The sequence below is a fragment of the Oncorhynchus nerka genome, linkage group LG25 (genome assembly GCF_034236695.1).
Source record: "Oncorhynchus nerka isolate Pitt River linkage group LG25, Oner_Uvic_2.0, whole genome shotgun sequence".
In the NCBI taxonomy this organism is placed as follows: Eukaryota; Metazoa; Chordata; class Actinopteri; order Salmoniformes; family Salmonidae; genus Oncorhynchus; species Oncorhynchus nerka.
The window spans coordinates 7876868-7890692 of NC_088420.1; the positions used below are offsets into that span (position 1 = coordinate 7876868).

Here is a 13825-nt window from a genome sequence, read left to right on the forward strand (position 1 = left end):
TAAAATCTTTGTCGGAGTCAGTGTTTCGAAGTATTTCAGTCAGTGGTACAATCATGTGAAATGTGATTAGGTTATGAGCTATAAAAATCAGAAACACTTTTACGAAGTTGTGATGTTTTGTGCATAACCAACACCTTTATAAAATGTTTGTACATTACACCTAATTCCAAAGTATTTAGTTTCCATTTTGATACTATATTTGCAGAAGTACATTCATCTAGTACAGGCTCTACAGTCATCTTGTACGGTGTGTGTGCGCAACGTATGTGAGTCTTCAGAGATTGAGGAAGCACATGTCCTGAGATGAATTCAGGGTAGGAAGAGACACTCGCTTCACACTTGCAGAGAAAGAGAAAACACATTTGAAATACCGTGCCAAAGTGAATATATATATTTTTAAGTACATTTTATAGTGTAGCATTTGTTTGGATGAAATGTATACATGTAAATAGACAAGCTCTGACATGGCCCAACAGCTGAAACATTTGTTCCACTCATTTCCTCACAAATTAATAAATATGCATGAAATAACTAGACCCTCTACAATGCATTGAATTGCTTCATTCGGGACCACGCACCAACTTCTACGGTTTCAAGAACATTCGTGGTGCTCTGTCGCGCATGGCGCTGGAGTTTGATTCACAGGACTAGGGACACTTCACGCCATTTCGATAGAAAGTGATTGTTGTAGCAGGCTAGAGCATTTCACTAACCTTAACGTCAGTCTCCAAACCCGCTACGTTAGTTCTCCAAGCCTGCTAGAACAACGTCACTTCCATATGGGAGTGGCATAAAGAGAGATGCCCTACATACAAAAAAAAAAAAAAAAACATCCCTTTGGATAAAAGCATCTGCTATATTATTTTGTAAATTGAGACGTACCTCGCAAACCCCCGCATTTGTCACACTCCTCCAAGCATTCTGCATGGTCCACCACAGTGGGAGCCACCAGACGGGGATAGGAGAAGGAGAACATGATCTGATAGAGAAAAGGTTCAATGGTACAAAACTTATTATTCACATCAGAAACCAAAAATAAACTATTTGAGGTAAGCCAACCAAATGCGTTAGATATATTCTCCATATATATAATCCAATAGGCTTTTTTTTGTCCTCCAATCTATATTGGAGAATGAAAAATTATAAAATCGGTTGACCTCTATGTTCTACTCCTACTATGTTCTACTCGTGCATTCAGACCCCTTGAATATATATAAAATCATGACAATTACAATACTGAATGAACACATCTATAATATCTATTTAGTCTCAAATAATGAAACATGTTCAATTTGGTTTAAATAATGCAAAAACAAAGTTAAGTAAAAGTGCAATATGTGCCATGTAAAAAAAGCTAACGTTTAAGTTCCTTGCTCAGAATATATGAAAGCTGGTGGTTCCTTTTAACATAAGTCTTCAATATTCCCAGGTAAGAAGTTTTAGGTTGTAGTCATTATAGGACTATTTCTCTATACCATTTGTATTTCATATACCTTTGACTATTGGATGTTCTATAAGGTCGTTTAGTATTGCCAGCCTAATCTCAGAAGTTGATAGGCTTGAAGTCAAACAGCGCAATGCTTGAAGCACAGCGAAGAGCTGCTGGCAAATGCACGAAAGTGCTGTTTGAATGAATGCTTACGAGCCTGCTGTGGCCTACCACCACTCAGTCAGACTGCTCCATCAAAATAGACTTAATTAGAATATAATAACAGAAATATGAGCCTTAGGTCATTAATATGGTCAAATCCAAAAACTATAATTTCAAAAACAAAACGTTTATTCTTTCAGTGAATTTTTTAAATTTTATTTTATCTTTATTTAACCAGGCAAGTCAGTTAAGAACAAATTCTTATTTTCAATGATGGCCTAGGAACAGTGGGTTAACTGCCTGTTCAGGGGCAGAATGACAGATTTGTACCTTGTCAGCTCGGGGGTTTGAACTCGCAACCTTCCGGTTACTAGTCCAACGCTCTAACCACTAGGCTACCCTTCCGTATTTAACCTAACGGGTGGCATCCATCAGTCTAAATATTGCTGTTACATTGCACAACCTTCAATGTTATGTAAGTCGCTCTGGATAAGAGCGTCTGCTAAATGACTTAAATGTAAATGTAAATGTATGTCATAATTATGTAAAATTCTGGCAAATTATTTACGGTCTCTGTTAAGAAGAAATGGTCTTCATCCTCGATGCACTCGCATAACAGGTAGTCAGACAGCCACGCAGTCTCCTGGTGGACTGCAACGTAATCGGCCATAGTCGGCGTCCAAAAACACCGATTTACCGATTGTTATGAAACTTGAAATCAGCCCTAATTTTTTAAACGGGCCATTCCAATGAAATCGGGTCAACCTCTCGAACATACAGCTACGTCTCTAAACCAAGTTATCGTTAATCATTGTATATTTATTCCTCGTTACGATTCTATTTCTCTATATTGTTGGGAAGGACCTGTAAGCATTTCACTGTTAGTCTACACCGCTTTATCTATCATTTGATATGTTATAAGGTACATTAACTTACATGGGTTATTCTCAATTAAATGAAATCTATTTTACAAGACAGTGAACTCACAGCGAACAGGGCCAGTAGAGCCATCATCAAACCCAGCATGATGTACATGTGTCCCGTCAAACCACCCCCCCATAGGGGGCCCAAGATAGTGGCCAGACCCCCCACAGAGCGACGCACCCCCTGGCTCAACCCTGGAGAGAGAGGGACAGGCAGACAGTTACTGACAAATAACACAAGGAGACAATACCTGGGGTTCAGAAATAAATTACGTACAGTTGAAGTCGGAAGTTAACATACACCTTAGCCAAAAATATTTAAACTCAGTTTCACGATTCCTGACATTTAATTCTAGTAAAAATGCCCCGTCTTAGGTCAGTTAGGATCACCACTTTATTTTAAGAATGTGAAATGTCAGAATAATAGTGAATTATTTATTTAAGATTTGATTTTTCATCACATTCCCAGTGGGTCATAAGTTTATACTACGAAATATTAACTGAGTATTCTTTCTCTTGGGTCAAACGTGTCAGGTAGCCTTCCACAAGCTTCCCACAATAAGTTGGGTGAATTCTGGGCCATTCCTCCTGACAGAGCTGGTGTAACTGAGTCAGGTTTGTAGGCCTCCTTGCTCGCACACGCTTTCAGTTCTGCCCGCAAATTTTCTTTAGTATTGAGGTCAAGGCTTTGATGGCCACGCCAATACCTTGACTTTATTGTCCTTAAGTCATTTTGCCACAACTTTGGAAGTATGCTTGGGGTCATTGTCCATTTGGAAGACCCATTTGCGACCAAGCTTTAACTTCCTGACTGATGTCTTGAGATATTGTGGATATATATTTAAGCAACTTCTCTACATGATGCCACCTATTTTGTTAAGGGCAAGTGCCCCCTCCAGCAAAGCACCTCCACAACATGATGCTGCCACCCCTGTGCATCACAGTTGGGATGGTGTTCTTTAGCTTGCAAGCCTCCCCCTTTTTCCTGCAAACATAACGATGGTCATTATAGCGAAACAGTTCTAGTTTTGTTCCATCAGACCAAAGTACGATCTTTGTCCCTATGTGCAGTTGCAAAACGTAATTTGTCTTTTTTTTTATGCCGGTTTTGGAGCAGTGGCGTCTTCCTTGCTGAGCGGCATTTCAGGTTGTGTTGGTATAGGACTCGTTTTACTGTGGATATAGATACTTTTGTACCCGTTTCCTCCAGCATCTTCACAAGGTCCTTTGCTGTTGTTCTGGGATTGATTTGCACTTTTCGCACCAAAGTACGTTCATGTCTAGAAGACGGAACGCGGCTCCTTCCAGAGCGTTATGACGGCTGTGTGGTCCCATGTGTTTATACTTGCGTACTATTGTTTGTACAGATCAACGTGGTACTTTCAGGTGTTTGGAAATTGCTCCCAAGGATGAACCAGACGTTTAGACTACAATTGTTTTGAGGTCTTGGCTGATTTCTTTTGATTTCCCCATGATGTCAAGCAAAGAGGCACTGCGTTTGAAGGTAGGCCTTGAAATATATTCACAGGCACACCTCCAATTGACGTCAATTAGCCTATCAGAAGCATCTAAAGCCATGACAACTGTTTAAAGGCACAGTCAACGTAAACTTCTGACCCACTGGAATTGTGATACAGTGAATTAGAAGTTAAATAATCTGTCTGTAAACAATTGTTGGAAAAATTACTTAGGACATCTACTTGTAGATGTCCTAACAGACTTGTCAAAACAATAGTTTGTTAACAAAAAAAAAAATTGTGGAGTTGTTGAAAAAAAACTGGTTTTAATGGCTCCAACCTAAGTGTATGTAAACGGCCGACTTAAATATATATGTATATATACACACAGTTTAATTGGCACACTGGATAGGTGCAGTGAAATGAGTTATTTCACAAAGTCAACCATAGTAGTCCAGTGGACCCCAAAGTTAGGGTTTCCTCGAGGGCAGACAGATGGTCGGCACAGATTTAAGAAAACGGGGACCTTTAGGTCCATAGAAAAACATAAAATGATTTGAAACAGAAAAGGAAAAAAAAGTGTGACTAATGAACACAACCCTGAGAACATTGGTTCTCAAAGCTGCTCTGTAACTGTTCTGCTCAGAGGCAGCACAGTACCTGCAGGTTTGTTTGTTCTCTCGTCCCTTCACATCACACTGATCAATAGTAATACAAAAATCAGGGAACCTACTCTAAATAACCAAGTTATTAAAAGGGAGACTCTGAAGTTCAGAAATAAAGTGGCCACCCCATCCCAATGTTTTCATAAACCATCGAGAGATGCAAAATCCACTTATGTGAATTACGGACGAAACCGGGCAGAACGGAAATGGGGTGTACCAGGGTTATGTTCATTAGGGTACACAATGCAAACCCTAAAGCAACGGAAAATGAAAATAAGCTTTTCTTATTGGACAAGTCTAGATGATTCCACCCAGTTTCAGTTAGTTCTCTTCCGATTGGTGCCTAAATGAACAAAAGACTGGTTTAGAGCACACAGTTAAGTTACAGACGTCTACGCCCAAAATGTGTCCTCTAGAGGGCGCCGTTGCTTACCTTGAGACTTTAGCGAAGTGATTTTGGAGAAGAGACACACCTGGGCCACAGCAACAAAGGGTAGCCCCGAAATCTGCAGGAACACCCCAATGATGAACTCTGCTAACTGCCAGGGGAAATTACCTGAGGAGAAAGAGGAGACATGGGACTAAACCATTGGCTTTTATTAGCAATGGAAGTATGAGTAACTTTAGAACTGTTGTTACATCACATTAGTCACAGTCAGTATCCTGAATCTGAAATCCTGCAATTAAAATGATTTTGGCAATTTTAAAACATGTTTTTGTTGTAAAATAACCTTTTTCAAGGTTTCTCATTTGCTGTATGGTAAATAGCTTGTCTGAGTAGGCAACATTGTTCGACCTAGCTAAAAATAAAAAATGGCCCGGCTGAGTAGAGCGTGTTGGGCAACCTCACTCACCTTGTGGGTTGGCCAGGAAGATGAGGCACCAGACGCAGGAGATGTGGCAGAGGATAAGGCCCACGGCCAGCACCACCCTCTCGGTCGTACGACGGCACAGCCAGTGGACAAACAGGAAGCCTGTGATCACCTCCACACTACAGATGCAGTAAATGATGCTGTTCTCCAACTCCCCGAAGTTAAAGTACTGCTGGGTCAACGGCGTCACGACGGTCTAAGGTGGTAGGAAATCAGAAGGACGCCACGTTACTGACACATTTTTCATAAACACTTCATGAATAAATAGTGTCATTAGCGCTCACACTAAACATAGCATTTACAATGGCATATTCAAAAACATTACTATAAAGTCTAACAAGCACTTCGTAATCGTCCAGCATGTCATTTAGCCAACGCCTCACAACCAAGCATAACGATGTTTGCATGAGGACACTGAAAGTTGGTTTAAGGACAGTGATTTGGCTAACTGCTACACTGCCCCCCCGTCACTTTTATGCAATGTCGTATGTGAAAGGCTCTTCAGTGAGTGAGGAAGAGAGCACATGGACAGTTGGGCAAGCTCACCTCCAGTGCTGTCTGGTTAAACAGTATGACGAAGTGAGCTGTGAACAGCACAACCACCTCCTCCCTTAGGAACTCTAAAACAGGTGAGGCACAGAGAGGGAGAGAGACAGAAACAGGGTCAGAGAGTGATGGTGTGGAGGAAAGAAAGACAGGAAGGAGAGTTGGACAGGTACCCCACAAGATCAATACACATTTAAATGTATTTTACCAACTTGAGAAACGCAGCCATCACCACCCACCTCGGCTCATACTGAAACTCCCAGAGCTAGAGTCAACCACCCCTTCGAGTGGGGGTGAGGGGGTAGGAGAGACGTGAGGCAGGTTGGACTTGACCGGGTTAGCAGTTGACCTAGGAGGGCGAGGGGTCACCACCGAGCCGTAGGACCCCAGGATGTCTGGGCGTTGCCCGAGCAAGGGCTTCCCCTCCCCGGCTCCCTCCCCCCAGGCTTCCCCCACGGCTCCCTCCCCCCAGGCTCCTCCCACAGCTCCCTCCCCCAGGCTCCCCCTCAGCTCCTCCCACAGCTCCCTCCCCCAGGCTCCTCCATCCCCCAGGCTCCTCCCACAGCTCCCTCCCCCAGGCTCCCCCTCAGCTCCTCCCACAGCTCCTCCCACAGCTCCCCCCTCGGCTCCTCCCACAGCTCCCTCCCGGCTCCTCCCACAGCTCCCTCCCCGGCTCCTCCCACAGCTCCCTCCCCGGCCCCCTCGGCTCCCACAGTTCCCGCCCCTCGGCTCCCACCCGGCTCCCACCCCGGCTCCCTCGGCCACCAGCTCCTCCCGGGGAGGGAGGTCCCAGAACATGAAGACCACGACCAGCTGGAGGAGGGTCCACATGAAGCACATGAAAAGCTGTGAAAAGGGATATAGTCTTACGGTTAGAGCAGCCAACCGGTATTTACAGGTTTCAAATCCCCGTATGGGGCATTTAGCCAGTTTGTTCATATAGTTCTACCTTGTTTGTGACCTAAGTCCCAATTCAAACTAAGAATATTTACAAATGATACACATTTATAACGTCTCAGGTAACCATTCAATTTCTCAATTTCCCTGAACAGGCAGTTAACCCACTGTTAACCCTAGGCCGTTATTGAAAATAAGAATTTGTTCTTAACTGACTTGCCTGGTTAAATAAAGGTTTATAAAAAAATTAAAAATATATAAAAAAATGACAGAATAAAGTCTATAGATAAGACACAGTATCTTACTACACATGATGTTACCATATAACTATTATACTGTGAAAAGAGAAATGATTCTAGTTGTTATCATCTTACCCCAGGTGCAGTGTACTTGTTCACCACGAATGGCCCCAACTTGAAGTCACAAAGCCTCAGGAAGAGATTCAATACGGGACCTGTGTGTGATGAGGGACATCATGAGACAGACCCTTACACTAACAGAGACACAGGTGGGTGCATTCCAGGTAGTCTTTTTCATAGTCCTGCTGCACATGTCAGAATATGGCAATATCTTATTCCTGAGACATTAAAAACATTTCAAAGCATTGTGAGAGCAGAGGCCAAAATACAGAGTAGGAGTGTTGATCTAGGATCAGTTGAGTATTTTAGATCATAATGAATGATTATTATGGACAAGGTGGATCTGATCCTAGATATTACTCTGAGGAGCTTAATGAATACAAGCCCTGATCAATAGCAGCAGGACTGGGAGAAAAAAAAAAGAACCTTGAACTCCATAAACTGAGTAAATGCCAACATGCTATGAAGCAGAAACGCATTAGTGGAAACAATGTTGTTCTGGAGGGCTGCCCTGGTTGTGGCTAGATATATTTTGAGTTGTGTCAGGAACAAGTTTAGCATTTTCGATAAGCCTAAACACTTCCCCAATTCTCCTAACCTGCTATGTTAATTATCCTAACCTGCTGTCCAAGTTCTGACCTGCTACAAAAAGTCATTATGTACTCCCATCTTGTCAAAAACCAGGCCTGCATGCAGAACAGCGTGCGTTTCCAAAAACACGATACTCCTACAATGAATGGCACAAAGGAAGCAGACAAAAACAGCACTGACCAATCATTAGGCCAATCTGTCGGCACGCCATAACCGATGCGAATACGGTGGAGCGGTCCTCGTGGGCTGTGCATCGACCCATGAAGCCGAAGATGGACGAACCAGCACCTGTACCAACACCTTTGGGAGCAGACCAGGTACACATTAGTAACATGGAGGTTAGCATGAAAACAGATATGACATTCAGAATGATGGTCATAACTTTTTTTCTAAAAGTCGATCTTAGAGTGGCCACAAGCAAAACATTTTGATTAGGCTATAATCTAAATAATCTATTTAAAAAAACATATATATATATATTTTTTAAGTGTCCTTTACAGCTCAAAACTGCATTGCTCTATTAGTATATGGGTAGTCTCACCTGCCACTAGTCTGCTAGAGATCAAAAGCCATTTGGAGTAGCCCATGAAATACATGAAGTTACCTAGAGGACAACATGAAATAAATGAAGTTACCTAGAGGACATTAAATACATGACTAGAGGACATGAAAACACATGACGTTGCCTTGAGGACAAAGACAAACGTCACAGTAGAACGACCGGGGACCATGAGTTTCAAGCATCAGAATGCTGATCTAGGATCAGGTCCATCCTGTCCATGTAATCATATTCATTGTAATCTACATGGCAAAACTGATCAAAACTGCCCACCTATATTGATGGTTAGTGTGGTGCATTATGGTGTTTGAACGCTGCGCTGTAGTCAATGAACACACACTCACACAGTAAAACAGTCAAATAAGTCAGTGTTCTCCTGGGGTCAAAACTAAACCTCCTAAACCACTAAAAACACGTGTTCCCTTGTGTCCATGTGTCAAATGCAATAGAGATACAGATCCACAGACGACGCTATGCAAATTAGTGGGTCCAGGGTGTCTGGGATGATGGCGTTGACGTGAGCCATGACACGTCTCTCAAAGCATCTCATGGCTACAGATGTGCTATGAGGCTGTAGTCATCTGGACAGGTTACTTCGGCGTTCTTGGGCACAGGGACCATGGTGGTTTACTTGAAACATTTAGGTATTACAGACTGGGTCAAGTTGAAAATGTCAGTGCATGCTCGGAGTACACGTCCTGGCCCTGCGGCCTTGTGAATGTTGACCCGTTTAAAAGGTCTTACTCACATCGGCTGTGGAGAACGTGGTCACAGTTGTCCAGAACAGCTGGTACACGCATGGATAGTTTAGTGTTGCCAGCATCGAAGCAAGAATAAGTTATTTAGCTCGTCAGGTATGCTTGAGTCATTGGACAGCTCACAGCTGTCCAGTGATCTTAGTCATGTATTGATGCTTTGCCTGGTTGATGGTCCGGAGGGCATAGCGGGATTTCTTATCCGGATTACAGCACCGCTCCTTGAAAGCAGCAGCTCTAGCATTTAGCTCAGTGCAGAGGTAACCTGTAGTCCATGGCTTCTGGTTGGAATAAGTACATACGGTCATTGTGGGGACGATGTCAATGAACTTATTAATGAAGCCAGTGGACTGATGTGGTAAACAACGCCATCAGATGAATCCAAGAACATACCAGTCTGTGCTAGCCAAACAGCCCTGTAGTTTAGCTTCATGGGACCACTTTCATATTAGTACTTCCTGTTTGACTTTCTGCTTTGAATCTGGAGGAAAGAATTACGGTCAGATTTGCCAAATGGAACGCGAGGGAGAGTTGACTCTGAAGTTTTCACCTGTAGTTGCACATGTAATATACGGGTAGAAATTAGGTGAAACAGATTTCAGTTTCCCTGCATTAAAGTCCCCGGCCACTAGGAGTGCCACCTCTCGGTGAGCATTTTCTTGTTGGCCCACGGCACTACACAGCTCGTTGAGTGCAGTCTTCGTGCCAGCATCCGTTTGTGGTTGTATATAGACCAAAAAAAAAAAAAAAAGATTAAAACCACTCTAGGTAAATAGAATGGTCTACAGCTTGTCATGGGGTATTCTAACTCACGCAAGCTAAACCTCGAGACTTCCTTAATATTACAGATAGCACACCACCTGCTAACAATGAGACATAGCCCCTCCCCTGAGCTTCCCTGACGCTGCCGTTCTATCGATGTATAGAAAAAAAAGATGAATTTCCATTTACCATGTCCTTGTTCAGCCATGACTGAGAAACATGGGATATTAGAGTTCAGAGCACGTTCATAGGACAGTCTCAAACAGAGCTCATCCAATTTATTCTCCAGCGATTGCACGTTCACCAATAGAACAGAGTCGAGGTGATTTATCCATTCTCCTATGTAGTCATCTGGTATTCCGCATGTCGGCCTCAAAAGCGCAGTCTCCTTCAAGTGTCGGGATTTGGGCCAGATCCCGGGATCATAATCATGTCTTTCACCTCCGACTTACTGAAATGGAAGTCCTCATCCAAGTTAAGGTTAGTGATAGCTATTTCTGATGTCCAGACTCTTTTAAGTCATAAGAAATGATTGTGGAAACATTAAGTACAAAAAAACAAAAAGATTAGCACAATGTTAATTGCACAATTGGTCAGGAGCTTTTAAAACAGACACCATTCCCTCCGGCATCATTCTTAAGAATATTACTCTGGAAGCCCAGGTTGAAGTGTCTCCATGGTGCTTAACCCTGTCGAATAATCAGATCTACAAAAGTGCCTAAGGGATAGGAGTTAAGGGTTGATTTGGGATTCTGGGTAAGATTTCAGAGAATAACTTACCAACAATTTCAAAGAGGTTTGCAAACAGGATTATCTTCTTGGTGGCGTGAGTCTTGTCAGACCAATGGCCAAACAGAGGGCCCGAGAGGAGACCAGACAGACTGAATGCCGATAGGCCCAGACCTAGGAAGTAAGGCGCTGCCCCCAGAGTCTGCAGGTACCTCCATATCGTGGGCAAGATCACAGCTGGAGAGAGGGAGGCATGGAATAAAATATTTGCTCCTTTAGTTCGTCAATTTACACTTGGCAATTTCTCACCTTCATTTCTCAGAACAAGAATAGACTGACGAGTTTCAGAAGTGCTGTTTCTGGCCATTTTGAGCCTGTAATCAAACCCACAAATGCTGATGCTCAAGATACTCAACTAGTCTAAAAAAAAGGCAGGTTTTACTGGTTCTTTAATCAGGACAACAGTTTCCAGCTGTAATAACATACTTGCAAAAGGCTTTTCTAAAGATCAATAAGCCTTTTAATTATAAACTTGGATTAGCTAACATGCCATTGGAACACAAGCGTGATGGTTGCTGATAATGGGCGTCTGTACGCCTATGTAGATATTTCATTAAATGTACCTCTTTCTAGATATTCCATCAAAATCACCATTTCCAGCTTCAATAGTCATTTACAACTTTAATGTCTACACTGTATTTCTATTCAATTTGATGTTATTTTAAATGGACAAAAGTGCTTCTCTCAAAAACAAGGAATTTTCTAAATGACACCAAAGTTAACGGTACTGTCTGTGAGCAAGGCTAACTACAGTCATTTTCACGAAATGCAAGTCAATGATGACGTTTACATGTGGCCTGACTGACTTGCACTTGAAGTGTGTGTGTGTGTGTGTGTGAGAGAGACTTGAAATCATGCACAATGAAGCTAAAGCTTGGCTGAATCTGAGTGCAAACCACAAGTGACCAGGGGCAACAACATCAGCGGTTTCCATAGCGTTTAGATTATCTGACGTCATGAGACCGATCCTCTCCTCTGGATTCCAAGGTTTAAATTGTTTGCGGAAACCTGTCCCCCTCTTTAAACATGACTCTGGTTCCGACGGAACTAAGGATTGTGTCACGACATTGATTTCCTCGTCAAGTCACACAGTAGTTTATTAAATCTGCCCCAAGAGCATCCTACTTGCGAACTCATGTTTACATTTTACCTGGCTAATAATAACAATCATCCAACATAAATCGGCCTATCAATGACCTACCAAAAAAATAGAAGCGCTTAATGAATCTGTACGGAGGTTATTTTCCAATCAGTACAGCAACAGTTGACAAATAATTGTTCAGGTCTAAAAACAATTAATTCCCATTTGAACATTAGGCAATACAATGACTATGGAATGTGCTGTAAAAATCAGCTAAACTGACATGAAGCCAAGAGCATAAATGAGTTAATGAGCAGGTTTAAAGTAGTGGAAAGATTGGGAAAGATGCAAGGGAGTCATTAGGAAATCAATTGGGCTTTACAAAACCCCATGTTTCTGTTCATTAAAATAATTACTCAACCTCTACACCTGGTCAACAAACAGTGACAGCAGTAAACTGCAACATTAGAAAATAAGTTACATTTTCTGACCGTCTGACAGGGTAAAGAACAGTCACATCAGTGTGGTACGCAAATGTTAGCTTCAGTTGAATGTGCATTTTTAATCTAAAATGTAAAATGTTCGCATAGGCTAGAGTAACCACAATACACATGCCCCCCCCCCCCAAAAAAAATACTTACCATATTCCATACCACTTAGAAGAAAGATCAGTCCAATTGTGAAGTAAGTCATCTTTTTTTTCCGTTTAAACTCCATTGTGCCTGTTATTTCATGTGTCAGTTAATATTCAACTTTGTTGTAGTTTTATCGTTATTCATCAATGTTCGCAATTGGAAGCAGCTTGCTGAGCAAATTAATCCAAAGGACAGTGCGTCCAATTAAATTCCATCGCAAGGTTCTTGGTTGTTTAACAAATTCTTAATTATACGTTGTTTTTTTTTACATTAAATATTAATCCGCATCTCATCAGTTCACCAGCGACTGGAACACAGTCAGTGTAAACGATGTGATTTCGAGATGCACTGTCCAATGCATTATAAAATCTGCGAGACTGCAATGGACTCATCGTCAGAATACGTAGTTCTTGAACTCACCCTTCAACTAATGACTTAAATTTGCCGCTCCCAAATTGTTGGTTTTATGTGCAGTGTAAACTATGCAGCGACTACAGTTTAAGTTTATTTTAAGTAAACCAGAAACGACTTCCAGTAGAACGTCTGCCAAAGCATGGAAACACAAATTAATGACAACACGCTACAATCCCAACGTTTATCTCTTCGAGCGCACTTCCGGTTGTCAGGATGAGTGTGGAATAAAAATACATATTTTTCAACATATATGTTAGATTTCTGTGGGGGAATAATATTAATAATATACCTGAATACACTTTAACTGAATGGCTACAATAACTATTAATAATAGCCTAAACTCGGTCGTTTTGGTTTTGTCGTAGCACTACACAGCTGATTAAAATAATCAAGTAATCATCAAGCTTCATTTGAATCAGCGGTTCGGTGCTAGGGCTAAAAACCAGAACGTGCACTCCTTGGGGTACCCGGGACCGAGTTTGGGAAACCCTGGCGGAATAATAATAAAAGCAATGGCTTTATATAATATTATCCTAAAATATATATCCACTCATATTCAGACTGTTCCCAATTTGGGAAAACAGTGATTTTATTACGTTTTCTTAGGAACTTTATTAGCACCAAAATACACTATGAATGAAAGTCACACCTGGATGACAAAATAGCTGAAAAACATGTTTATAGACTGTTTATTTTATCTTAAGTGCTTGCCAAATCTCCATTCACATTTCCTCATTGCTATTGCAAGCGTTTCCACCAACAAACCTTTATCAAAACATAAGTTACATTTCAGCATGTGATGTGTCTAAACTCGAATAAAAAACATGAGCTGACAAATTATTTAGTGTAGAGGTGCTGACTAACAGTGAATAAACTGGAAACTATAGAAGAGTTGCACACTCCATGTGTATAACCTACCAGGAATTTAT

General features: G+C 41.8%; 1 protein-coding gene across 1 annotated transcript; it reads right to left on the bottom strand.

Annotated features, from left to right (window-relative positions):
- Positions 1-246: 246 nt before the first annotated feature.
- On the bottom strand, positions 247-13068 carry LOC115109748 (major facilitator superfamily domain-containing protein 8-like). The gene is made up of 14 exons (XM_029635047.2): positions 12903-13068; positions 12489-12569; positions 10758-10943; positions 8443-8505; positions 8082-8201; positions 7326-7405; positions 6802-6900; positions 6294-6516; positions 6055-6128; positions 5491-5704; positions 5070-5192; positions 2579-2709; positions 883-979; positions 247-338 (listed from the first exon to the last, which is right to left on the bottom strand). The coding sequence occupies exons 2-14, from the start codon at positions 12562-12564 to the stop codon at positions 334-336; spliced, it is 1491 nt and encodes a 496-aa protein (XP_029490907.2). The 5' UTR covers positions 12565-12569; positions 12903-13068; the 3' UTR covers positions 247-333.
- Between the last annotated feature and the right edge of the window lie 757 nt (positions 13069-13825).

Bases quoted from the DNA above. Each gene is read 5' to 3' on its own strand.
- LOC115109748 (XM_029635047.2), bottom strand. From the start codon at position 12,564: ATGGAGTTTAAACGGAAAAAAAAGATGACTTACTTCACAATTGGACTG. The intron at 5,705-6,054 runs GTGAGCTTGCCC...CTACCACCTTAG, and splicing joins TTAACCAGACAGCACTGGAG to ACCGTCGTGACGCCGTTGAC. The intron at 5,193-5,490 runs GTGAGTGAGGTT...CTTTCTCCTCAG, and splicing joins CTTCCTGGCCAACCCACAAG to GTAATTTCCCCTGGCAGTTA.